Source organism: Eleginops maclovinus, chromosome 16 (assembly GCF_036324505.1).
Source record: "Eleginops maclovinus isolate JMC-PN-2008 ecotype Puerto Natales chromosome 16, JC_Emac_rtc_rv5, whole genome shotgun sequence".
In the NCBI taxonomy this organism is placed as follows: domain Eukaryota; kingdom Metazoa; phylum Chordata; class Actinopteri; order Perciformes; family Eleginopidae; genus Eleginops; species Eleginops maclovinus.
In genome coordinates this window covers 22253931-22273636 of record NC_086364.1, presented here as the reverse complement: position 1 = coordinate 22273636, position 19706 = coordinate 22253931, and the positions used below count along the sequence as shown (strand labels likewise).

Sequence of the window (19706 nt, the reverse complement as noted above, 5' to 3'; positions counted from 1 at the left end):
GGAATTGAAGTAAATGAGCCAGTTTACAAAATAGCATTAAAATCCAATGCAAGTCGCTTCCCAAACATGCATTTTTAATAAAAATGTACCTTATAAACACTTCTCCATGAGCAGTCCCACCTTCACAGGCTTCCAGGTGTTAAAAAGTGAGGTTCAAGTTAATAAATCATGACTCTAGTATACAACAGGACGTCTCTGCACAAGTTGTGGGTGTGTCAACATGTCTGATATAGATTTGCAGATAAACACAGTCCTTATTTACTCCGATTTATTGTCCACTGTGGAGGAGCAATGTGTGGTCTGAGAATTCAACGTATCACAGCAGGAAATACTGATTTACAAATGACCTTTTTTGGGTGAAATACTCCTTTAAGTGTGCAGAAAAAAACCTGGTTTCAACCTCCAGATCTCCCCTCTCATTCGACTCCAGTGGAAGACTCGGTTAAAGTATTTCAGACTTCCAGTGACTCCATTGTGAGGGAACTTATTTAATTAAAAGCAGGTTCGAGTTCTATACAGAAATTCATTAAAGAGTTCAAGTACAATTTTAAAAAAGCGAACAGCTCATTGAAAAAAAACAAAAAGCTCAAATTCTATTTGCAGTTTACATTTCTCACAGGTATCAAGTGATAATTACACGATGATAAAAACAGCACCAAATACACAAACTGACCATGCATCAGAGAGGGAGACACACAGAAGGCACACGTCCAATCCCAGCTACCAAAACCATTCACACACACACTCTCACACACATTCACACACACACACCTATAAATCCCATTCATCCTTCTCCCTGTCCACAGTGATATAGGTCTATCTTGTAAACATTGACAACTGTGTTTGTCATTTCTTTACGAGGAACAGAGTGGTGCAGGGATGAGTCCTAAAACCTGGAGATGAGTCAGCATTTTTAGCACTTCCTGTTCCCTCGTCTGGAAGCCAATGAGTGTTTTGAATATGTTTGGGACTAACACTTGTTTTTTCTTCACGTCAGCTTTAAGAGTTGTTTCGATCCAAATGGGGAGTTCAATGTCACCAGAACTGCCTGGATGGAACACACGATCACTCCTGTTGTGGATATTTATAGCATTAGCTAGTGCCTCATTCTGTGGGGTCATTTTTGCTTCACATCTGGAATCAAGCGGAGGATGTTGTTACTTGGGCCCTGTTTCACTATAAGGCCACACTACAGGGTTGAATAAATGGCCAACAAAACCTTTCTTTACTTCCTGATGAAACATCCAACTCACGCTTCATTTTCCTGTCGCTTTGCTCACTGATGAATCTCGCTGAAGAACGTCCGGAGCAGTTTATTGTCTTTTATTAAACCACAGGTGTCTCACATCAGCACCGAACATGTGTTTGTCCTTTATCTCCATACCCTGCGTCTCAAAGCAGCTGAAGGGACATTTAATACCCCTCTGGTGGATTTAAACGGTGGTTGCAAACAAGACTCTAACTGAGACGACTAAACGTCGGTGGAGACGTGAAGCCATGTGCTGTCGTTCCTTTATAGCATAGTCATAAATACACAGATTATTTTCAGCGATATGGAGGGATCCCATTGGCTCTCTGAGGAGGGAACCAAGGAGAAGCCAACCTCCGGGTCAACCTACAAAAATACCTCATCCCTGCACCCCTCCATAGGATTTAAAAAGTTATCAAATCATCTTAAAAAAGTTATATTTCACTGATTTTATGAAAAGTTGAGCCGATCCTCTCAGATTCAGGAAGTGTAACCCGGTCCTCCGTCCCCTGAAGCTCCGTCCTGATGCAACACCCGGTCGTCTCATGATCCCGCAGGTATCATAGCTTCCTCTTAGCGTCCCCCCCCTGGCTCTGAGTGACATCTGGAAGGGGAATAAAACACGTCAGTAAAAAGCATCTCAATACTGGAGAGACATCATGGAGGACGACAGATAGACATGAAGACATGCTGCCACCAACAAACGAGCAACAGACAAGAACACCAGACACTCGAGAGGAGGAGGAGGATTGCGGGGGGAGGGGGGGGGAGTTAAATGGAGCAGGCTTTGAGGGGGGAGGGAGGGGGAGATTTACCTGAGAAAGCGAGCTGCAAGTGAGGAGGCAGAGCAACCTGAGACCCTGACTGGAGACTCTTATACAGATCTGAGGAGACAGGACAAGGGAACAAGGAGGGAAGGGAAGGAGGTGAAGGAGGTCATGACAGCCAGACAGAGGAGGAGGAGGAGGAGGAAGAAGAGGAGGTGGGGGTTAAGGTATAAGAAGAAGAAGAATGAGGTGTGTTGGGGAAATATATGTGGAAAAGAGGGAGGAGTTTTGGGGGGAAATGAAGCAAACAAAATGGAATAATGTCAGACAGGAGAAAAATCACATCTGACGCACAGTGATCAACAGAACGCACAAACAGGAACAACAACAACAACAACAACAACAACAACAACACAGCGCCTGCCTGATGTGTAAACAAATACTTCACTTGGATACATATGAACCTGCAACAAGAAGAGTTTCTAAACCTACCCTCCCTAATATCCCAGTAAAAGTAGAAAGTACTCTCCTCTAAATGTACTTAAAGTAGTGACAGTAAAGTAGAAGTACTCAGGTCTTGTACTTGAGTAAAGTAGAAGTACTCAGGTCTTGTTCTTGAGTAAAGTAGAAGTACTCAGGTCTTGTACTTGAGTAAAGTAGAAGTACTCAGATCTTGTACTTGAGTAAAGTAGAAGTACCAGAGTGTAGGAATACTCTGTCACAGTAAAAGTATTCTAAATGTTCCTCCAGTGAAAGTAGAAAGTACTCTCCTCTAAATGTACTTAAAGTAGCGACAGTAAAAGTAGTCATTGTCTGATTGGTCCATTTCAGAATAATATCTCTGATATGTTTTATAATGATTGATCATTAAAGTGTTCTCAGAGCTGGTAAAGGTGCAGCTAGTTTGAATGGCTTTGTATACTGCAGGGTAGCTGCTGGATTTACTGCAGGTGAACTACAGTCTGATTTAAGGGAGATTATATTTACCATCATTAATCCTAATCTGCCTAGCAACTAAAGGAGTAAATAAATGTAGTGGAGTAAAAGTACACAGTAGCATCGAATGGAAATACACTTATTCGACTATGTTATATCGTATGTGAGGTGCTTAATTGAAATGTTCCGCCCAAGCTCCTGCACCCCCCCCCCCCCACTCACTCTGCGTCAGGGTGTTGAAGGCTGCGTTGCTGCTGGCTGCGCTGCTGCTGTTGGCTGCGCTGGAGCCGCTGCCCAGAGGGGGCAGGTTGAGCAGCTGGGGAAACTGGAAGGGCAGTGAGACGGGAACCAGACCCCCCAGCATCCCAAAGCCCAGACCGAGGGGCGAGCCGGAGCCCAGCAGACTGCCTCCTGCTGTGGAGACCTGAGGGACCCGGGGAGGGGGGGGGATTAGGAATTTCTATCTGAAATACATTCAAACATCTCAACTTCTCTTCCCTCCCTATTTTCATCTGGCAGTCATTTTGGTACCACCTTATCAGAGCTGAGCCCAGACATGCTGCACAATACTGGTGTTTTTAAAAAGCAAACTACCGTCCATAACAACCAGGATTAACACAAATGGAAGCTGGCAGAACTTCACCTTACAGAAGACAATATTTACTCGCACACTGACATTCAAAGCAGAACACAAGTTAAAACAGGCTGAGTGGGCGTGGAGGATCTCCTCACATCAGAGGGATGAATGCACCGAGCTGTGGGACTACGGCAGATGTTAGGAGCCTTGATGTTGAATCATAATTGGATACGTGGAAGTCAAAATAGTGATTTTAGGATGAATATTCATTAGCTGCAAATACTCAACACATTAAATGAATAATTCTAACAAATATTAATATTAACAAAGTGCTCTGAGTTCAGTCTGAACCCTCACAGTGCGTCTGAAGCCTTCCTAAAACATAAGAGGGACCTACGTGGGATCCTGCTGACATCCTATTGGTCCGTTCAAACCCCGTTGAACGGACCAATAGGACGTCAGTATAAATGATCAGAAGCTCACACTGATGTTCCTGCTGTACACACACCCTCACACACACCTGTGGTAACTGAGAGGAGACGGACGACGAAGTGACGGACACGACCTGTTTGGCCCCCTGAGATGTGCCGCCCCCCAGCCTCTGACGCTGGCCCTGATTGGCCGAGACTATGATGGGGGAGGCACTGGATCCTGAATGCTTGCTGATGGGTGAGGCGTTAATAAGGCTGGTGTTGGTGCTGCTGCTGGGGGTCTTCTGCCCCCCCGGGGGAGTGTAGATACCCGTCTTCAACAACCCCCCCTGGGCACCTGAGAACTGCGGGCGGAAACCAGCGGGGCTTTTGGCAGAGTACTGGTGCATGGGGGGGTTGGCCTGAGACCTTTGGGGGGTTTGGGAGACGACGGGTGAGGGGGAGGCCGTGGTGACGAGGGTGCGGGGGGTGAGCTTCACGATGCTACTGTGGGTGGACTTGGTGAGGGTGGCGTGCATGGGGGTGATAAAGTTAGATTGGGGCTGAGGGAGGGGGGTGGAGGGTTTAGACAGGGGGAGGCGGGGAGACAGGAAGGTTTTGGGGATCATGTGGGGGGAGGAAATGAGGTGAGGACGAGGGGAGGTGATGATGATGGTCTCCCCCGGTTTGTTATTGCTGCCTTTGAGGAGGGGGGGAGGGGGAGGGCTTCGACCCGGGGGCCACGAGGGGCGACGAGGTGGGAGGGGGACGCGGTTTGGGGGGAGACGCCGAGGCGACCATGCTGGCTTTAGACCCCCCCAAAGGTAACGTCCTGGGAGTGTTCAGCACCGAGAGTCTGTGCGCCACCCCCATCCCATCCACCCTCACCGAGGGGAGGGGGGCGGAGGTGACGGAGAGGGGCCGGGTCAAGGGGGTCGAGGGGGAGGAGAGGAGAGGCCGGGACAGGGGGGTGGAGGGGGAGGCGGAGGTAGAGATGTAGATGGGTGAACTGAGGGAGTTCTTCTTCTGCTGCAGGAGGAGCGACGAGGCGCTGTGCTGGGAGGGTTTAGAGGTGGGGGTGAGGGTCTGGGTGAGGGTGGGTTTGGGTCTGTCGGGGGAGGGGGGATTATCTCCCTGAGCGAGGCCCTTGGCGGCGTTCCCAAGGATGGCCAGAGCCTGAGAGATGGAGTCGAGGGACGGAGCCGTCAGCTGATCGTCCAGAGAGTCCACACAGATGGGCTCAGACGGAGAGGGGGGCGGTCGCTTAGCAACCTGAGCTGCAGGACACTGGACCGCTGAAGGAGCCGAGCGCTGCATCCACACCGCCTCCTGGGGGGGGGGGGGGGGGGAGACAAGGGAGTTAAGGGTATTTGTTGATGCAGAGTTGAAAGGGGGGGTGATAGAGAAACTCAGTCTGACCTTTGGTTTGGCTTTGGGAGTGGAGACCATCTTTTTCTTCGCCCTGCAGCGAGAAAACACCCCGAGTGAGAACACGCTTCACGAGTCAGAGTTAGTTACAGTTATTAAAAGGTCACATGACTCACGTGTAGCCTGTGATGTGGCCGTGAGCCATGATGCTCTCCTTGAACAGCATCCTGAAACAGAAAGATGGTTAGAGCCGCGGATCAGCCGTCAGTCCAGCGCTCAGCTCTCAGACTGAAGGATCTCACCTGGCCTGCATCCAGCCTTTGGGCCAGAGCGGCTTCACCTCCGTCTCCATGAAGGCTTTGAGGTAATCCTCCAGAGAGAGGGAGTTCTTCCCCTCCAGCTCGTAGCAGCCTAGCTTCACCCGCACCAGGGTACACAGCAACAACCTGAGGACACACACATTCACACACACTGAGTCAGAGATCAAGCTGTACGTTTACTAGAGAGAAAGTTTGGATCAGAATCAAATGACAAATGAAAAAAACCAAACAAATATATTTTAATAAACATAAGAAGCTAAAAACAAAGGTTTTAATGAAGTTATTGTCTGGGAATAAAGTGATAGATATATAGGGGAAACAGCGGGTTCATCAAACGACACTGACCGGAGTTTGTCGTCCCAGACAAACTTCTTGCGGGGGCCCATCACCCTCTTCCCCGGCTTCTCCTCGTCATCGTCTTCAGAGCCGTTCTTCTCCGCCTCGCCCGACTGCTGCCTGTCGACACACAGAGGGACATCACAACTTCTTCACAGAGGATATGTGTGTGTGTGTGGGGGGGGTGCAGAGCAAACAGACATGAAGCCTCTGATGTTTGAGACCCTACATCACGGGTCTTACTTTGCCACTTTGGCGATACAGTCCATGTTGTAGCGAGCGATCTGCTCCGGCATCACACTGCACACCGCCAGCTTCAGCTTCAGCAGCGGCGTCCGGAGACGGTCGTCCTGGGAGACGAGGGAAAAACGTAGAGGGTCAGAAATCACACACACACACATGCAGCAAGGCACCCCAGAGGAAGTGCTCCATAAAAATGCTTTTACAGGAAGGAACAGGCCCCGCTGGACCCAGTCCTCCTTACACATCCATGCACGGCACACTTGCACGCTAAATATAGAATCAGGTAATGGGGACACAGCCCGCCGTCACAGAAACAACGACTCAGCGTTCACCTGGTTACATTCAGACACACCTGCCAGCCCAGCAGCTCTTACTGCTGCTTCTCTAAAATGGAATTTAAGCCTCTAAAAGACTCAACACATTTCTGATTTACGTTTGTTGCTCCAAAGATCTGGAACAAACTCTCCCTCCCTTTTAAATCCAGAGTAAAGTCCGTGTCTCACCTGTATGTTGAGGCTGAGCTTCTTGAGGCGTTTGAGCAGAGCCTCTTTGTTGCAGGGCACGAAGGCCTCCAGGTGAGAGTAGACCACCGAGCGCACCTCAGCCGGCTGCTCCTGCACCTGCAGCTCAATACTGAGGACACAGAGAGTGACACAGAGAGAGACAGACAGAGAGAGGTCAGAGAGGAACTGATGTAGACAGGAGCTGCTGATATAAATATGCTCTGAGGGAACTCACTCCAGCAGGATGTTGTTCATGTCCAGTGTGAAGAACTTCTTCCTGCCCTCGGCGTCAAACAGACGGGACGCCTGAGTGGAGAGAGAAGCATTACAGAGACTGAAGCATCATGTCTGCGGTCCTGTCTATATTTAGTTAAAGAACATCACAGACTAAGACTCCACAATTCATTCAAATGATATCAAATTTTCAACATGGAATAGTGCAATATTAAAATCGCAGGAAGCACCATACAGTATTTGGTAAAGGCTATATGTGTTTTATATAATTATCTCCCGTTTCATCAATATTATCACTTTTCTTTTACTTAAAAGTCTGATTACGTTTTTCTGAATATTCTTTTCTTTTTTAAATATTATTTGGGACATTTTTACTTTGATTTCCTGTTTTTCTATATATTTTTTTATTGTATTTCTTTTTTTCCCCTTAAATAACAAACATCAGTCCTAAACCCCAATTTTGCTTAGGATAAATTATTTAGATTTTGATTAATTTAAAATAATGATATAATGTAAAGTAACAAAGTATATCCTTCATCTTCAAAAAACTATAACTATCTATAATTTATAAAATAATATTTGTTGATTTATTTATTAATATTCTTATTCTTTCATAGACAAAATGAGAAGTCTAAATAATCTGCAGGATAGTCAAACTAGAATAATTCTAAACTCCCGCCCTGATTCTACACAGTGTGATATTGAATCCCGTACCGCTCTCAAGTCCTCGATGCGTTTAGTGAGCGGCGCCGGGAGTCCGCTGGGCAGAGGAGGCGGGGCCATCACCCCCTGACTCCCCCTGACCCCCCCGGCTTTGTGCCCGAAGGCTCCGTTCTCCCCCTGCAGAGGACTGTGCTGCGGCGAGTCCAGCATCCCGAAGTCCAGGTCGCCCATCATGTCCTGCAGGATGTCGTTGTTGGCCGAGCCGAGCAGTGACATCACGGCGGGGTCGGCGGCCAGGTCGGTCATGTTGCACTCGTTGCCTCCGGCGACCTTAGCCTGGGCGTTGAGTAGCGTGTTGCTGTTGGCGGCGGCGGCGGCAGCGGGAGCTTTGGCGGCGGCTCGAGCCAGCGTGGCAGCGTTGAAGTTCTTCTTGCGCATCTCCTCCTTCTCCCGGGTGAAGCGGCGCAGCATGTTGGCCAGGTGGATGGAGTCCTTCATCAGCTTCTTCCTCTTCTTCTTCTCTGGGCGGTGGACGTTCAGGGAGACTCTGCCGGGGGGGAAGACATAAAGAGAGACGTTGAGTCGACCATTTATAGGCTGGTGGTGCAGGAATGAGTCCTATATCTGGAAATGAGTAGTACTTCCTGTCCCCTTGTCTAGAATCAAGGGTTTTCTGGATGTGTATTTGGTATTTAAGTCTAAGTGACTGTAAATGTATTGATAGATTTCCTTTTAGTCATCCGACCTGTTTCTATATCATGTGACTGACAAGACAACAATGGAAACTTTTGATATACATTGTTTTTTCACTGGGGAGTTTTACCAATTTTGTTATGTTTATATAAACGTTGTAATTAAAACGTATATTTTTATTACAAATTCTGAGTTAAACTTTTATAAATATATATTTTTAATTATATTTGTGTATTTATCTTTTATTTGATCAAATTGAGCAACACAAAGTATTCTGATTCTAATAAATATTGGACCAAAGACAAAAACATGAGGAAATCGAAGGTTAAAACGTACCGTAGAAATCCCAAAATGGGTCAAACGGTTGGGTGTGTTTTTGTGTCTGATCTTTTACTTGCCTTCTTTCGTCAAACTGTTCTATTACAAAAAGTCATTCATAAGATGTTAAATGCCAAATAAGCTCGCAGATAAAACCACAGTGCACTTCTTCATCTGTGACTCATGATTAAACATCCACCTCACATCACCTCTTCATGTTTGAATCCATACGCCTGCACAACAGTTGTCACTTGAAACTGCATAACCCGGTGAAGTGATTAGATATTGAGAGTAATGTGAAACACTGAAGGAAACCTCACCCGGCCTTTGGTACTTTGTTCTTCCTGGGTTTCTTTTCCTCCAGAATTCCACCATCTTGCTTTTTCCGGCGCTTCTTTATCACCCGCTCCTCGCCGTCTTTCATCTTCTGCAAACAGGTGCAAACAGTGTGGTTTTATGGTATAACAGTCTCTCTGGGTGCAGTGAGAAAAACCATCAGGAAGCTGTCACATGTTTACACTTCACTCAGTGCTCGTACCTTGAAGCGGTTATCCTCCGTGCCGGCGTTTTCTCCCTCCGAGTCTGAAGCCGCTCTGAACTGCAACGTGCCGGTGTTGATGTAGAAACCTCCGTGTTTGGTGGTGAGAGAGGCCGGCACCAGCTCATCGTACTGAGGACGGAGGAAACCATGGTTACTGATTATTATTCTACTGCGCTAACATTTCACCACTGCTTAGAAGAACAACAAGGTTTATTCAACATTACACTGAACTGTTTTCACTTCAAAACCAAGAAATCAAACACACAAACTGCTTTTTAAGAACACTGTTTCTACATTTTAACTTAACTTCGGAAAAAATAGGTTTTCTGGAAGTTTTTTCTTGGTTTTCTAACGTCTTTTTACAGCGATTTCACCAATGAGTAAAACAATCATTCACAATAACGTTTACCACCAAGACAATAAAGATATAAAGCTTCCCTGACAACTTGGTTTGGTTTACTAAAGCGTCAGAGGGGACTCACAGCCTCCGAGTTGTCGATGAAGGGGTCGGTGTCATCGTAGCCGTATCCGATGTCGATGAGATCCTGCATCCGGTCTTTCTTCTTCTTCTTTGGGACACCACCCTGCCAACAGCGAGAAAGTGTTTAAAAATATTAGACATTCTTTGGCTTGCACTTCGTCCACACACTCAGAACTGGGCTAACTCGTTTCAGGGGTTTCAGGACTCAGTCCTGCACCACTGAGGCGACATCACTCACGTATTTGTTCTCAAATTTCTTGGCCATCGCCTCCACCTCCCGTCTCTCCCGGTCGTCGTCAGCAAATGGGTCGCTGGGGTCCAGTGGGGGGGTGAGGCCTTTAGGGACTTTTGAACTCGGAGGCTTTACCTGAGGAGGAACACGATATTGGTAAAGGGATGAAAAGGGGGCAAAAGGACATTTTAGGTGCCTATTCTCAAATAAACATGTCCAAACATCACAATTAAAACATATAGAATATAGTAATAACAGTTTTTCACAGGGTCACCGCACATCAGCGTGCAATATACATTATATGTATTATTGATACTCTACTACTGTCTAGTACTTTATAGTGTAACACCACTGCTGTGAAATAAATACATTTTCCTGATTTCTGCACTGTCCCTTTGCTGAAACAGATACACTCTGGTACTTTTACTCCATTACATCTATCAGGTACTTTAAGTTACTTTACAGATTTGGATTAATGATGGTAAATATAATCAGCCCTTAAATCAGACTGTAGTTCACCTGCAGTAAATCCAGCAGCTACCCTGCAGTATACAAAGCCATTCAAACTAGCTGCACCTTTACCAGCTCTGAGAACACTTTAATGATCAATCATTATAAAACATATCAGAGATATTATTCTGAAATGGACCAATCAGACAATGACTACTTTTACTGTCGCTACTTTAAGTACATTTAGAGGAGAGTACTTTCTACTTTCACTGGAGGAACATTTAGAATACTTTCACTGTGACAGAGTATTCCTACACTCTGGTACTTCTACTTTACTCAAGAACAAGACCTGAGTACTTCTACTTTACTCAAGTACAAGACCTGAGTACTTCTACTTTTACTCAAGTACAAGATCTGAATACTTCTACTTTACTCAAGTACAAGACCTGAGTACTTCTACTTTTACTCAAGTACAACATCTGAGTACTTCTACTTTACTCAAGTACAAGACCTGAGTACTTCTACTTTACTCAAGTACAAGACCTGAGTACTTCTACTTTTACTCAAGTACAAGATCTGAATACTTCTACTTTACTCAAGTACAAGACCTGAGTACTTCTACTTTTACTCAAGTACAACATCTGAGTACTTCTACTTTTACTGGAGTATTTATTATGCATTCTGTTCTTAGCTATGTCTCAGTGTATTTTACATGTGTATATGTCACTTCTCTCTTGCTCTATTTCTATTGTTTTTATTTGTTTTATGTCTTATATCTATTTATGTTTCATGTTCCATTGTTGGAGGAGCCTGGGAGTTAAGCTTTCACTGCCAGATCTACATTGTAGCTACATGACAATAAACCATTTGAATCTTTTGAACTTTCTACTTTTACTTCAGTACAAGACCCGAGTTCTTCTTTCCAGCCCTGCTGACAGTATCCCTGGGCAAGTGACGCCGGGTTTAGCCCCCCTTGATGCCACAATGGAGCCTCCACTGACCTGAGGCTGAGGCTGGGACTGAGGCTGAGAAGAGTTGACCAGCTCTCCATAGTTGAACTCTGAAGAAGCCCGGTCACTGGGCTCAGCCAGCGGGAGGAGCAGCCGCACAGACGGCTTCACCTCCACGGTGTCTCCATCCCCTCCTGTCGGTGTCACATTCCCGAACGCAGCTCCTCCACTTCCACCTCCTGACCCGACAACCGAAACACCTCCACCTCCATCTTTCCCACAAGTCACCTCGACGGCCTCATCTTCTCGGCGGCGCTTTTTGCTGGACTCCTGCTGGGGGGTCGGAACCACCGGCGTGGTGTTGAAGGACGAGATGGTGACGAACGGTACTTTCCTCGGTTCTGCCATTTGACTCTCTTTACCGGAACCGGGTCACGTCAAGTCGCGTATACCGGGAAACCTGGAGACGGTCGTCAAGAAGAAGAAAGCTAGTTGCTATGCTAGCTTCCCTTTAGAATGAGTGCTTGAAGCAACACAGTTACTTTTATCTCCTTTTAGCCCGTGTTAATCCATAAAGTAGTGTCCCCGGCAGAGCCCCCGTCACCTAGGACGGACTTAAACTGTGAGAAAAAGCAGTTTTTAACGCTTCCATGAAACTGGAAGTAGGCTACCGCAAGGAGGATTCTGTAGTAGCCATCTTGATCATTATTATCATTATTCAGCGGCTGGGCGGTGCGCGAAAGGGATTGACCAATAGGAGAGCGGGAATAGCGTTTGACCAATAGGAGAGCCAGAACACGCCCACCTGACAGATACGCGCCAACGTCTCCTTTTGCTTTTAGCCCGTATTTATTCATAAAGTCGACAAACGATACAACTTTTTAATAAACTTTAAAGGTGAAGATTTGAGACAAATATTGTACTGTTTATACAACTGAATTTATTTTTCGGAAAATGTTACATTCACATAAATAAATATACTTTTTAAATTATTTTTACTCACAACAATATGGCACCACTATTAAAAAAGGTCAAACAAATTTGACTATATGGACCTATTCACCCCTGATGTCAATGGTTTGTGTGTTTATAAAATAAAGGAAAAAACAAATCCATAAAGTACTGTCCCCGGCAGAGCCCCCGTCCTCTAAAAGGGATTAAACTGTGAGAAAAAGCAGCTGGAAATTGAGGTATTCTGTAGTAGCCATCTTGATCTGTATTATCTTTACTCGGCGGTGCGTAACAGTGATTGACCAATAGGAGAGCGGGAATACCGTTGGACGAATAGGAGAGCCAGAACACGCCCACCTGACATACGCGCGAACGTCTCCCTTTATTAGCTCGTGTTAATCCATAAAATAGACTAACAATACAACTTTTTAATACACTTTAAAGGTGAAGATTTCGTACAAATATTTTAAATTAAGAAGTAGAAATGGACAACAATATGTCAACATTACTAAAAATATAATGCAATCAACACCAAATGTTTATTTGAAATGTTACCTTTTCTTTTCATCACTATTTTCTTTCATTATATATTTAGGATAAAATTACGTTTTCTACAGAAAAGTCTTACACTATATGTTTGGTATTTCTCTGCCATTGTAACTTGTGAAATGCCTTTTAAGAAACATTTAGCTGTTATCAGTTGAATTATTGTAGTGTATAGAGGATTAAGTTTCCAAAAATGCAATGATCTTTAAATACAAACTCTAAGATACGAGTGGTATGAAAGTCCCAAAAATGTTCTGGAATAAAGTTGGTTGTAAACCCCTCCCCATATAGCTTAGGATCATTGATATATGGAACCTGTATGATAAACGCAATAGTAAGTAGTTTGTAAAAGCCCAGAAAATACGGATTCATTTCCAATTTTAGCATCATTTCTTCACGCTATAGTTAAGTTTGACCTACTTTTATTCTGTGTAAACTATAAGTCTGTTATGGGTAACCAGACACATTAGTCATACCTAATTAGCCAATCAGTATGAAAAAAGAAACCATGACACTAGGTCACAGCTATAAATACAAAATGTAAAAGCCTCTCTTCCTCATTACCCAATTATTTCTAGTCATAGTTTTATGACATTTGCATCAGCAGCCAAGATAATTTAAATATGGATATTTTCTGTCACCTATATCTATCCGTTCATTCCTTGTCGAGATTATAATATAGGCTCCCTGAACAGTTTGCTACCCTTTATAGTTTACCCGCCTGATTATTTTACAGTAAAAGCTTGTTCAATTCAGAGCTTCACCTCAAACTTCGTTGAATTGTATGCTTAGAACACCAAAAGATATGTAAATATATATTCCCTTCCTCCAGTGGTATTGATAAGGCTTTGTACCACGCTGAAGTAACACATTGAGTATTCACAACACCCGTCTTCATTATCGAAGAGTTGTCGAGGGAGGGGAACCTTACAGCCAACAATGACCTTCAGTAAGTGTCAAATAAATCAATAGAAAACAAGTCAAAGTGTGAAAACACCATTTTATTGTTGCCTCATTCTGTTTAAGACCAGTCAGCAGTGGCACCACCCCACTCCGAAGCCTGGGCGGTGGGAGCAGTGGACCAGTCCTCTGTGGCGGGCTGAGTGCTCCAGTCCTCTGCAGGGGAAAAAACAAAGCAATAATTTAGCATCGAGTCGTAAAACATTTAACATATTCTGTAATTGTGAAGTTCAAAATAAAAAGTCGATCGTACGTTTCTCACCTGTCTTGACAGCGGGGGCCGCTGAAACACAGAAAACAAAAAGACAAATTAGTGCCACTAAGTATTTGAGAAAAGTGGCTCAAATAATTAATAAAGTTTGATTCAAAATGAACCACTGCTCTAACCTGCAGGGAACTGCTGGATGGGCACAGATGGAACAGCGACTCCCTCGGACCAGTCGGCCACCTCGGGCTGGGTGAACTCGGCTGCAGGAGCGCTCCATTCGCCCTGGAACTCCTCCTTTCCAACAGCCTTCTCCGCCGCAGCCTGCTCCTCCTTCTCAATCTGTGGGAGAAATATGCATTAGAGCTCATGTGATTTTAAACAACAACCTCAACTTGAGCCATGTGCGTTTACTATTTTTAACAGCATATATTATACTTTTCTATAGAATATAAACTTGTACATGCAGTTTTGGGAAATCATAACTGAAATATAAGCTATATTTTTTAACTCAGCTATAATTTAGATAACTTTATAATGTTATAGGACTAGATTAGATTAACTTCTTGATCCAAAGAGTGAGCTTACTCTATATAATTGATTGGCTTTTTTTTAACGGTTAAACAACTTTCACTGTAACTCTAAATTTGCACAACGGATTTCTGAAAGCTGCACTTATTTAAGGTGTCCTGCGTTCATCTTACCTCCTCGGGATCTCTGTAGAAGTACAGATCGGGCATGACCTCCCATGGGTGCTCCCTGGAGATGGTTCCCCTCATCCTGAGCACCTCCCTGGCCAGCATCCACCACATCAGACCCACAGAGTGGTGACCCTGAAACACAGATAGGAACAGATTGGTTATAAGTCACTCAAGGAAAAGCATATCTTTCCTTTCCATGTTAAATATCTAGAGACATGAAGAACTACATAACATTTTGTGGCAGACCTCTACCCCCAAACCCAGTGTGGTGTAGAGAAAGGAGGTTAAAGGCCGAGCGATTTTATTTAGCACACGTCTTACACCCAGCACATCATAGACAGGACAGGCCGGGCTCTAACGGTATGCACGACACAGAATTGACAGTGTATGTTTGGTACTTTTATCAGGGTTCTCCTCACCTTGTTGTTACAGGGGATGGCGATGTCCACGTATCTCAGTGGGGAGTCTGTGTTGCACAGAGCGATGGTGGGGATGTTGACGTAAGAAGCCTCAGTCAGTGGCTGATGATCGGCACGAGGGTCTGTGACGAGCAGGAGGCGGGGCTCCCTGAAAGCAGCCTGGATCTGATTGGTGAAGGTACCGGGGGTGAAGCGCCCGTGGAAGGTGGTGGCTCCGGTGGCAGAGGCGAACTTCAGCACGGCTCTCTAAAAACAGCCAGGAAAAAAACAAGTTACACCCAAGAACTCAAAGAAAAATCATCGTTTTATTTTACAATTATTAAATGTGGCTCAGGTCACTATCAAACGCCAGTCATGGGACATCGTCCTCATGGTGTTAGCGAAAACCCGGCCAGGTCACTTTTGCACACTTCCGACACCAGAACACCGACATCAGTGCCCGGTTTTAATAGAGTGCTCAACATAGTTCATATAGTTCTCTCACTTCAGTATAACAGGACAATCATTTAGACCGTTCTACTGTACCTGTCCAGTGTTCCTGGAAGAGATGACGCACACATCGGCTGGGTTTTCAATGGCAACGATGGCCCTGGCAGCGAGCAGCAGCTTCTCCCAGGTCTTCTTCAGGTTGACAATGTACACACCTGAGATTTAAAGAAGATCAAAGGACATTAAGAGCTTTGTTGACATTTATAATAAGTAAGAGGATCATTATGGTGCAGAGAGCATTGATTTAGCTTCATCTGTTTTACATCTTCCAACACTCACCGTCACTTTTTCTTTTGTAGACATACTGGTCCATCTGGAAGTCCAAGTTGGTACCTCCAAGGTGGGTTGATGCTGCGAGGAATTTCAGCACATCCTCCTCCTTCATTTGAAGGACATCTAGACCTCCGGACATCGTGACCACTTTCCCTGCGTAACGATTTATGGGAGAGCTGCGGAAAGGATGAAGAGCTTCGTCAGATGATTTGCTTAATTTTGACTGATATAGCAATCAAATGTTTTGAATACAATTAATTGTGTCACTGGAGGTTAATGAGTGATCCATTCTTGCGTCTATGACCTTAATTTTGCAGCTGTTATGAAGAGGAACCATCAGATATCTCCGTCCATAACAGTACATTCAAGAATACATTTTCTATTCGTAAAAAAGTACAATATTTGCTGCTCAAATGCAGTCGAGTAAAAGTCTTAGTAGCATCAATCGAAAATAATAAACTACAAGTACCTCAAAAGTGTACTGAAGTACAGTACTTGAGTATATTCACTTAGTTACATTCCACCTCCACATGTATTACTCAGTGAGTTACGGTGTAAATATTAGCTTCGTGCTAACAGGGCACTATAGCTAAAGGATTCACTTTTGACATCCGGGGTACAGCGGGCCATGTGTTTAGTCATGCTGCAAGCACTAATAATCAAACAACAACGTAATGGTAAAGTATGTGTATAGGATTATTATATCAGTAAGCTGCTACTCTTGTTCACTAGTTATTTTTATTCAGGCGCTACGGGAAACCCTCCGCGTGTCAACGGCTAGCACGTTAGCTATGATATAGCATTTTCTACCGAGGAATAATTTACGCTGAAAAAGAGGAGATACGCTGGGTTTTTCAGCTCTATTTGGTGCTTTATAAGCTACCGTTCGTTGCTTTGTCTTTTTTTGGCGTCATTTGAAATGTTTATTGGCAAAATATTAGCGTTTAAAACTCACCACGAAACAACGCCGTATGGAGATCTAACCACACGGTGAAAAGAGGGCGCCCGGAGGAAGTGACGTCGTATAAATACCAGATTTCCAAGCCTGTGATTGGTTGTTTGTTGTGAACGGGGCGGGAGTAAATATCTTATTTATTTAACTTCTTTGTAAAATAGTTTGGCTTTCATTTACAGTTGCAACATGTACTATAATTTGTGTGTATACTTCCATGTCATTAATAAAACTAATACATATTGCAGAAATGTTCAGGAAGGGAGATTTGTGGTTAAAATATTTTTGCTAAAATAATGAAATTACTAATTCTTAAATCTGTGAGTTGACGAATTCACCGTTTGTTTCCCCGTCTCTATGGCGCTTCCACATTATATATTATACCTTTTTAAAGGTTTTATAGCAAAATACCAGAGTTAAAAAAAACTCACTACAGTGAAAAAGAGGGCACCGGGAGGAAGTGACGTCTATAAATACCGGATTTACAAGCCTGTGATTGGTTGTTTTTTGTGAATGGAGGCGTGAGTATTTATGTGGGGCTCAGACTGAAGGGATAATGGAGCTGGCCAAAAGGTGGTGCTGTTTTAACACTTCGTCCATGAGGCCCATGAGGTAACCACAGGTCAGTCGGTGGTCGGATGGCTATCCCATATTAAGACAATGGCGATGGAAAGACCATATTAAGACAATGCTGAGACGCTGACTCCTCGGTGAAAGACTGACCTGTGGTGCAACTGTATTTACTCGAGATAAAGAGTTCCAGGCAAAAGGGAACATTATATGTACACAATGTCACAACGAGTTGAGAAATAATTCCATTACAACGTGTCTAATGTGCCATTTGTATTTTAGTGACATACTGAAAGGACACCATGCAGAGAGCAATCAATTCAAAAGCCTTAACTGGTTGGACAGCAAGACAGTTAATTAAATTAGTACATATTTCAGTGAAAAACTACTCTATAAACACTCTACAGATATATATCTTTATACAGTTTATATGTATACATTCACTGTTTTTACATTCTGCTGTAACCAAATGTCCCAATAGGGAATCAATAAGCACATCTATTCTAGTCCTGGAACTATATTAGCTAATAAAGGAACATAATATAGCCTATGTTTAGGTTATATAGGTAGTTAAGTTTATATTTTTAGCACAACTCATGTGATTATTTAGCGGGAGACTGAACAGACAACAGGCAGATGGGTAGGTCAACTATTGGTAATATTGTGTTGATTCAAACATTTGGTTTGGGTGAGAGTCAAGGCCATCAGAGGCGATGGATCCGACAAATAAGGCTAAACAAGAAGGAGTGGAGTGTGTGAGTGTGTGTGTGTGTGTCACACGGTAAAAAAACATGTTATTGGAGTGAATTCTGGGAAAAGAATCTGGGGTTTTTGAAACATATAGAGTCATTTGGTAACCCCCGATACAGAAAGCTGATCCAGTGAAGTCACTATGTCAAAGATATGTACTTATACTATACTCATATAGAGGTACTCAGGTCTTTTACTTGAGTAAAGTATAAGTACTCAGGTCTTTTACTTGAGTAAAGTAGAAGTACTCAGGTCTTGTACTTGAGTAAAGTAGAAGTACTCAGATCTTGTACTTGAGTAAAGTAGAAGTACTCAGATCTTGTACTTGAGTAAAGTAGAAGTACTCAGATCTTGTACTTGAGTAAAAGTAGAAGTACTCAGATCTTGTACTTGAGTAAAAGTAGAAGTACTCAGGTCTTGTACTTGAGTAAAGTAGAAGTACTCAGATCTTGTACTTGAGTAAAGTAGAAGTACTCAGATCTTGTACTTGAGTAAAAGTAGAAGTACTCAGGTCTTGTACTTGAGTAAAGTAGAAGTACTCAGATCTTGTACTTGAGTAAAGTAGAAGTACTCAGATCTTGTTCTTGAGTAAAGTAGAAGTACTCAGATCTTGTACTTGCGTAAAAGTAGAAGTACTCAGATCTTGTACTTGAGTAAAAGTAGAAGTACTCGGATCTTGTACTTGAGTAAAAGTAGAAGTACTCAGGTCTTGTACTTGAGTAAAGTAGAAGTACTCAGATCTTGTTCTTGAGTAAAGTAGAAGTACTCAGATCTTGTACTTGCGTAAAGTAGAAGTACTCAGATCTTGTACTTGAGTAAAAGTAGAAGTACTCAGATCTTGTACTTGAGTAAAGTAGAAGTACTCAGGTCTTGTACTTGAGTAAAGTAGAAGTACTCAGATCTTGTACTTGAGTAAAGTATAAGTACTCAGATCTTGTACTTGAGTAAAAGTAGAAGTACTCAGATCTTGTACTTGAGTAAAGTAGAAGTACTCAGGTCTTGTACTTGAGTAAAAGTAGAAGTACTCAGATCTTGTACTTGAGTAAAGTAGAAGTACTCAGGTCTTGTTCTTGAGTAAAGTAGAAGTACTCAGATCTTGTACTTGAGTAAAGTAGAAGTACTCAGATCTTGTTCTTGAGTAAAGTAGAAGTACTCAGGTCTTGTTCTTGAGTAAAGTAGAAGTACTCAGGTCTTGTACTTGAGTAAAGTAGAAGTACTCAGGTCTTGCACTTGAGTAAAGTAGAAGTACTCAGGTCTTGTTCTTGAGTAAAGTAGAAGTACTCAGATCTTGTACTTGAGTAAAGTAGAAGTACTCAGATCTTGTACTTGAGTAAAGTAGAAGTACTCAGATCTTGTACTTGAGTAAAGTAGAAGTACTCAGATCTTGTACTTGAGTAAAGTAGAAGTACTCAGATCTTGTACTTGAGTAAAGTAGAAGTACCAGAGTGTAGGAATACTCTGTCACAGTGAAAGTATTCTAAATGTTCCTCCAGTGAAAGTAGAAAGTACTCTCCTCTAAATGTACTTAAAGTAGCGACAGTAAAAGTAGTCATTGTCTGATTGGTCCATTTCAGAATAATATCTCTGATATGTTTTATAATGATTGATCATTAAAGTGT

At 43.5% G+C, this 19706-nt stretch overlaps 2 protein-coding genes across 3 annotated transcripts; both read right to left on the bottom strand.

The window, feature by feature from the left end:
* Nucleotides 1-468: 468 nt before the first annotated feature.
* Nucleotides 469-11966, bottom strand: ubn2b (ubinuclein 2b). The gene is given in 18 exon segments (XM_063903938.1): nucleotides 469-1853; nucleotides 2065-2133; nucleotides 3175-3376; nucleotides 4050-4650; nucleotides 4652-5268; nucleotides 5359-5401; nucleotides 5484-5534; nucleotides 5610-5753; nucleotides 5973-6083; nucleotides 6207-6313; nucleotides 6710-6839; nucleotides 6945-7015; nucleotides 7658-8153; nucleotides 8938-9044; nucleotides 9156-9287; nucleotides 9641-9742; nucleotides 9878-10006; nucleotides 11323-11966. Coding segments are annotated over 18 exon segments (3513 nt in total). The 5' UTR covers nucleotides 11680-11966; the 3' UTR covers nucleotides 469-1809.
* Nucleotides 11967-13748: 1782 nt separating this feature from the next.
* Nucleotides 13749-16860, bottom strand: rpsa (ribosomal protein SA). 2 transcript variants are annotated; one of them, XM_063904461.1, is made up of 8 exons: nucleotides 16771-16860; nucleotides 15822-15991; nucleotides 15579-15697; nucleotides 15054-15299; nucleotides 14638-14766; nucleotides 14116-14275; nucleotides 13982-14011; nucleotides 13749-13884 (listed from the first exon to the last, which is right to left on the bottom strand). In XM_063904461.1, exons 2-8 carry the CDS (start codon nucleotides 15952-15954, stop codon nucleotides 13790-13792), a joined length of 912 nt encoding a protein of 303 aa, XP_063760531.1. In that variant the 5' UTR covers nucleotides 15955-15991; nucleotides 16771-16860; the 3' UTR covers nucleotides 13749-13789. The 2 variants fall into 2 exon arrangements, with proteins under 2 accessions (XP_063760531.1, XP_063760532.1); XM_063904462.1 differs by having other exon boundaries at nucleotides 13991-14011.
* Nucleotides 16861-19706: the final 2846 nt, after the last annotated feature.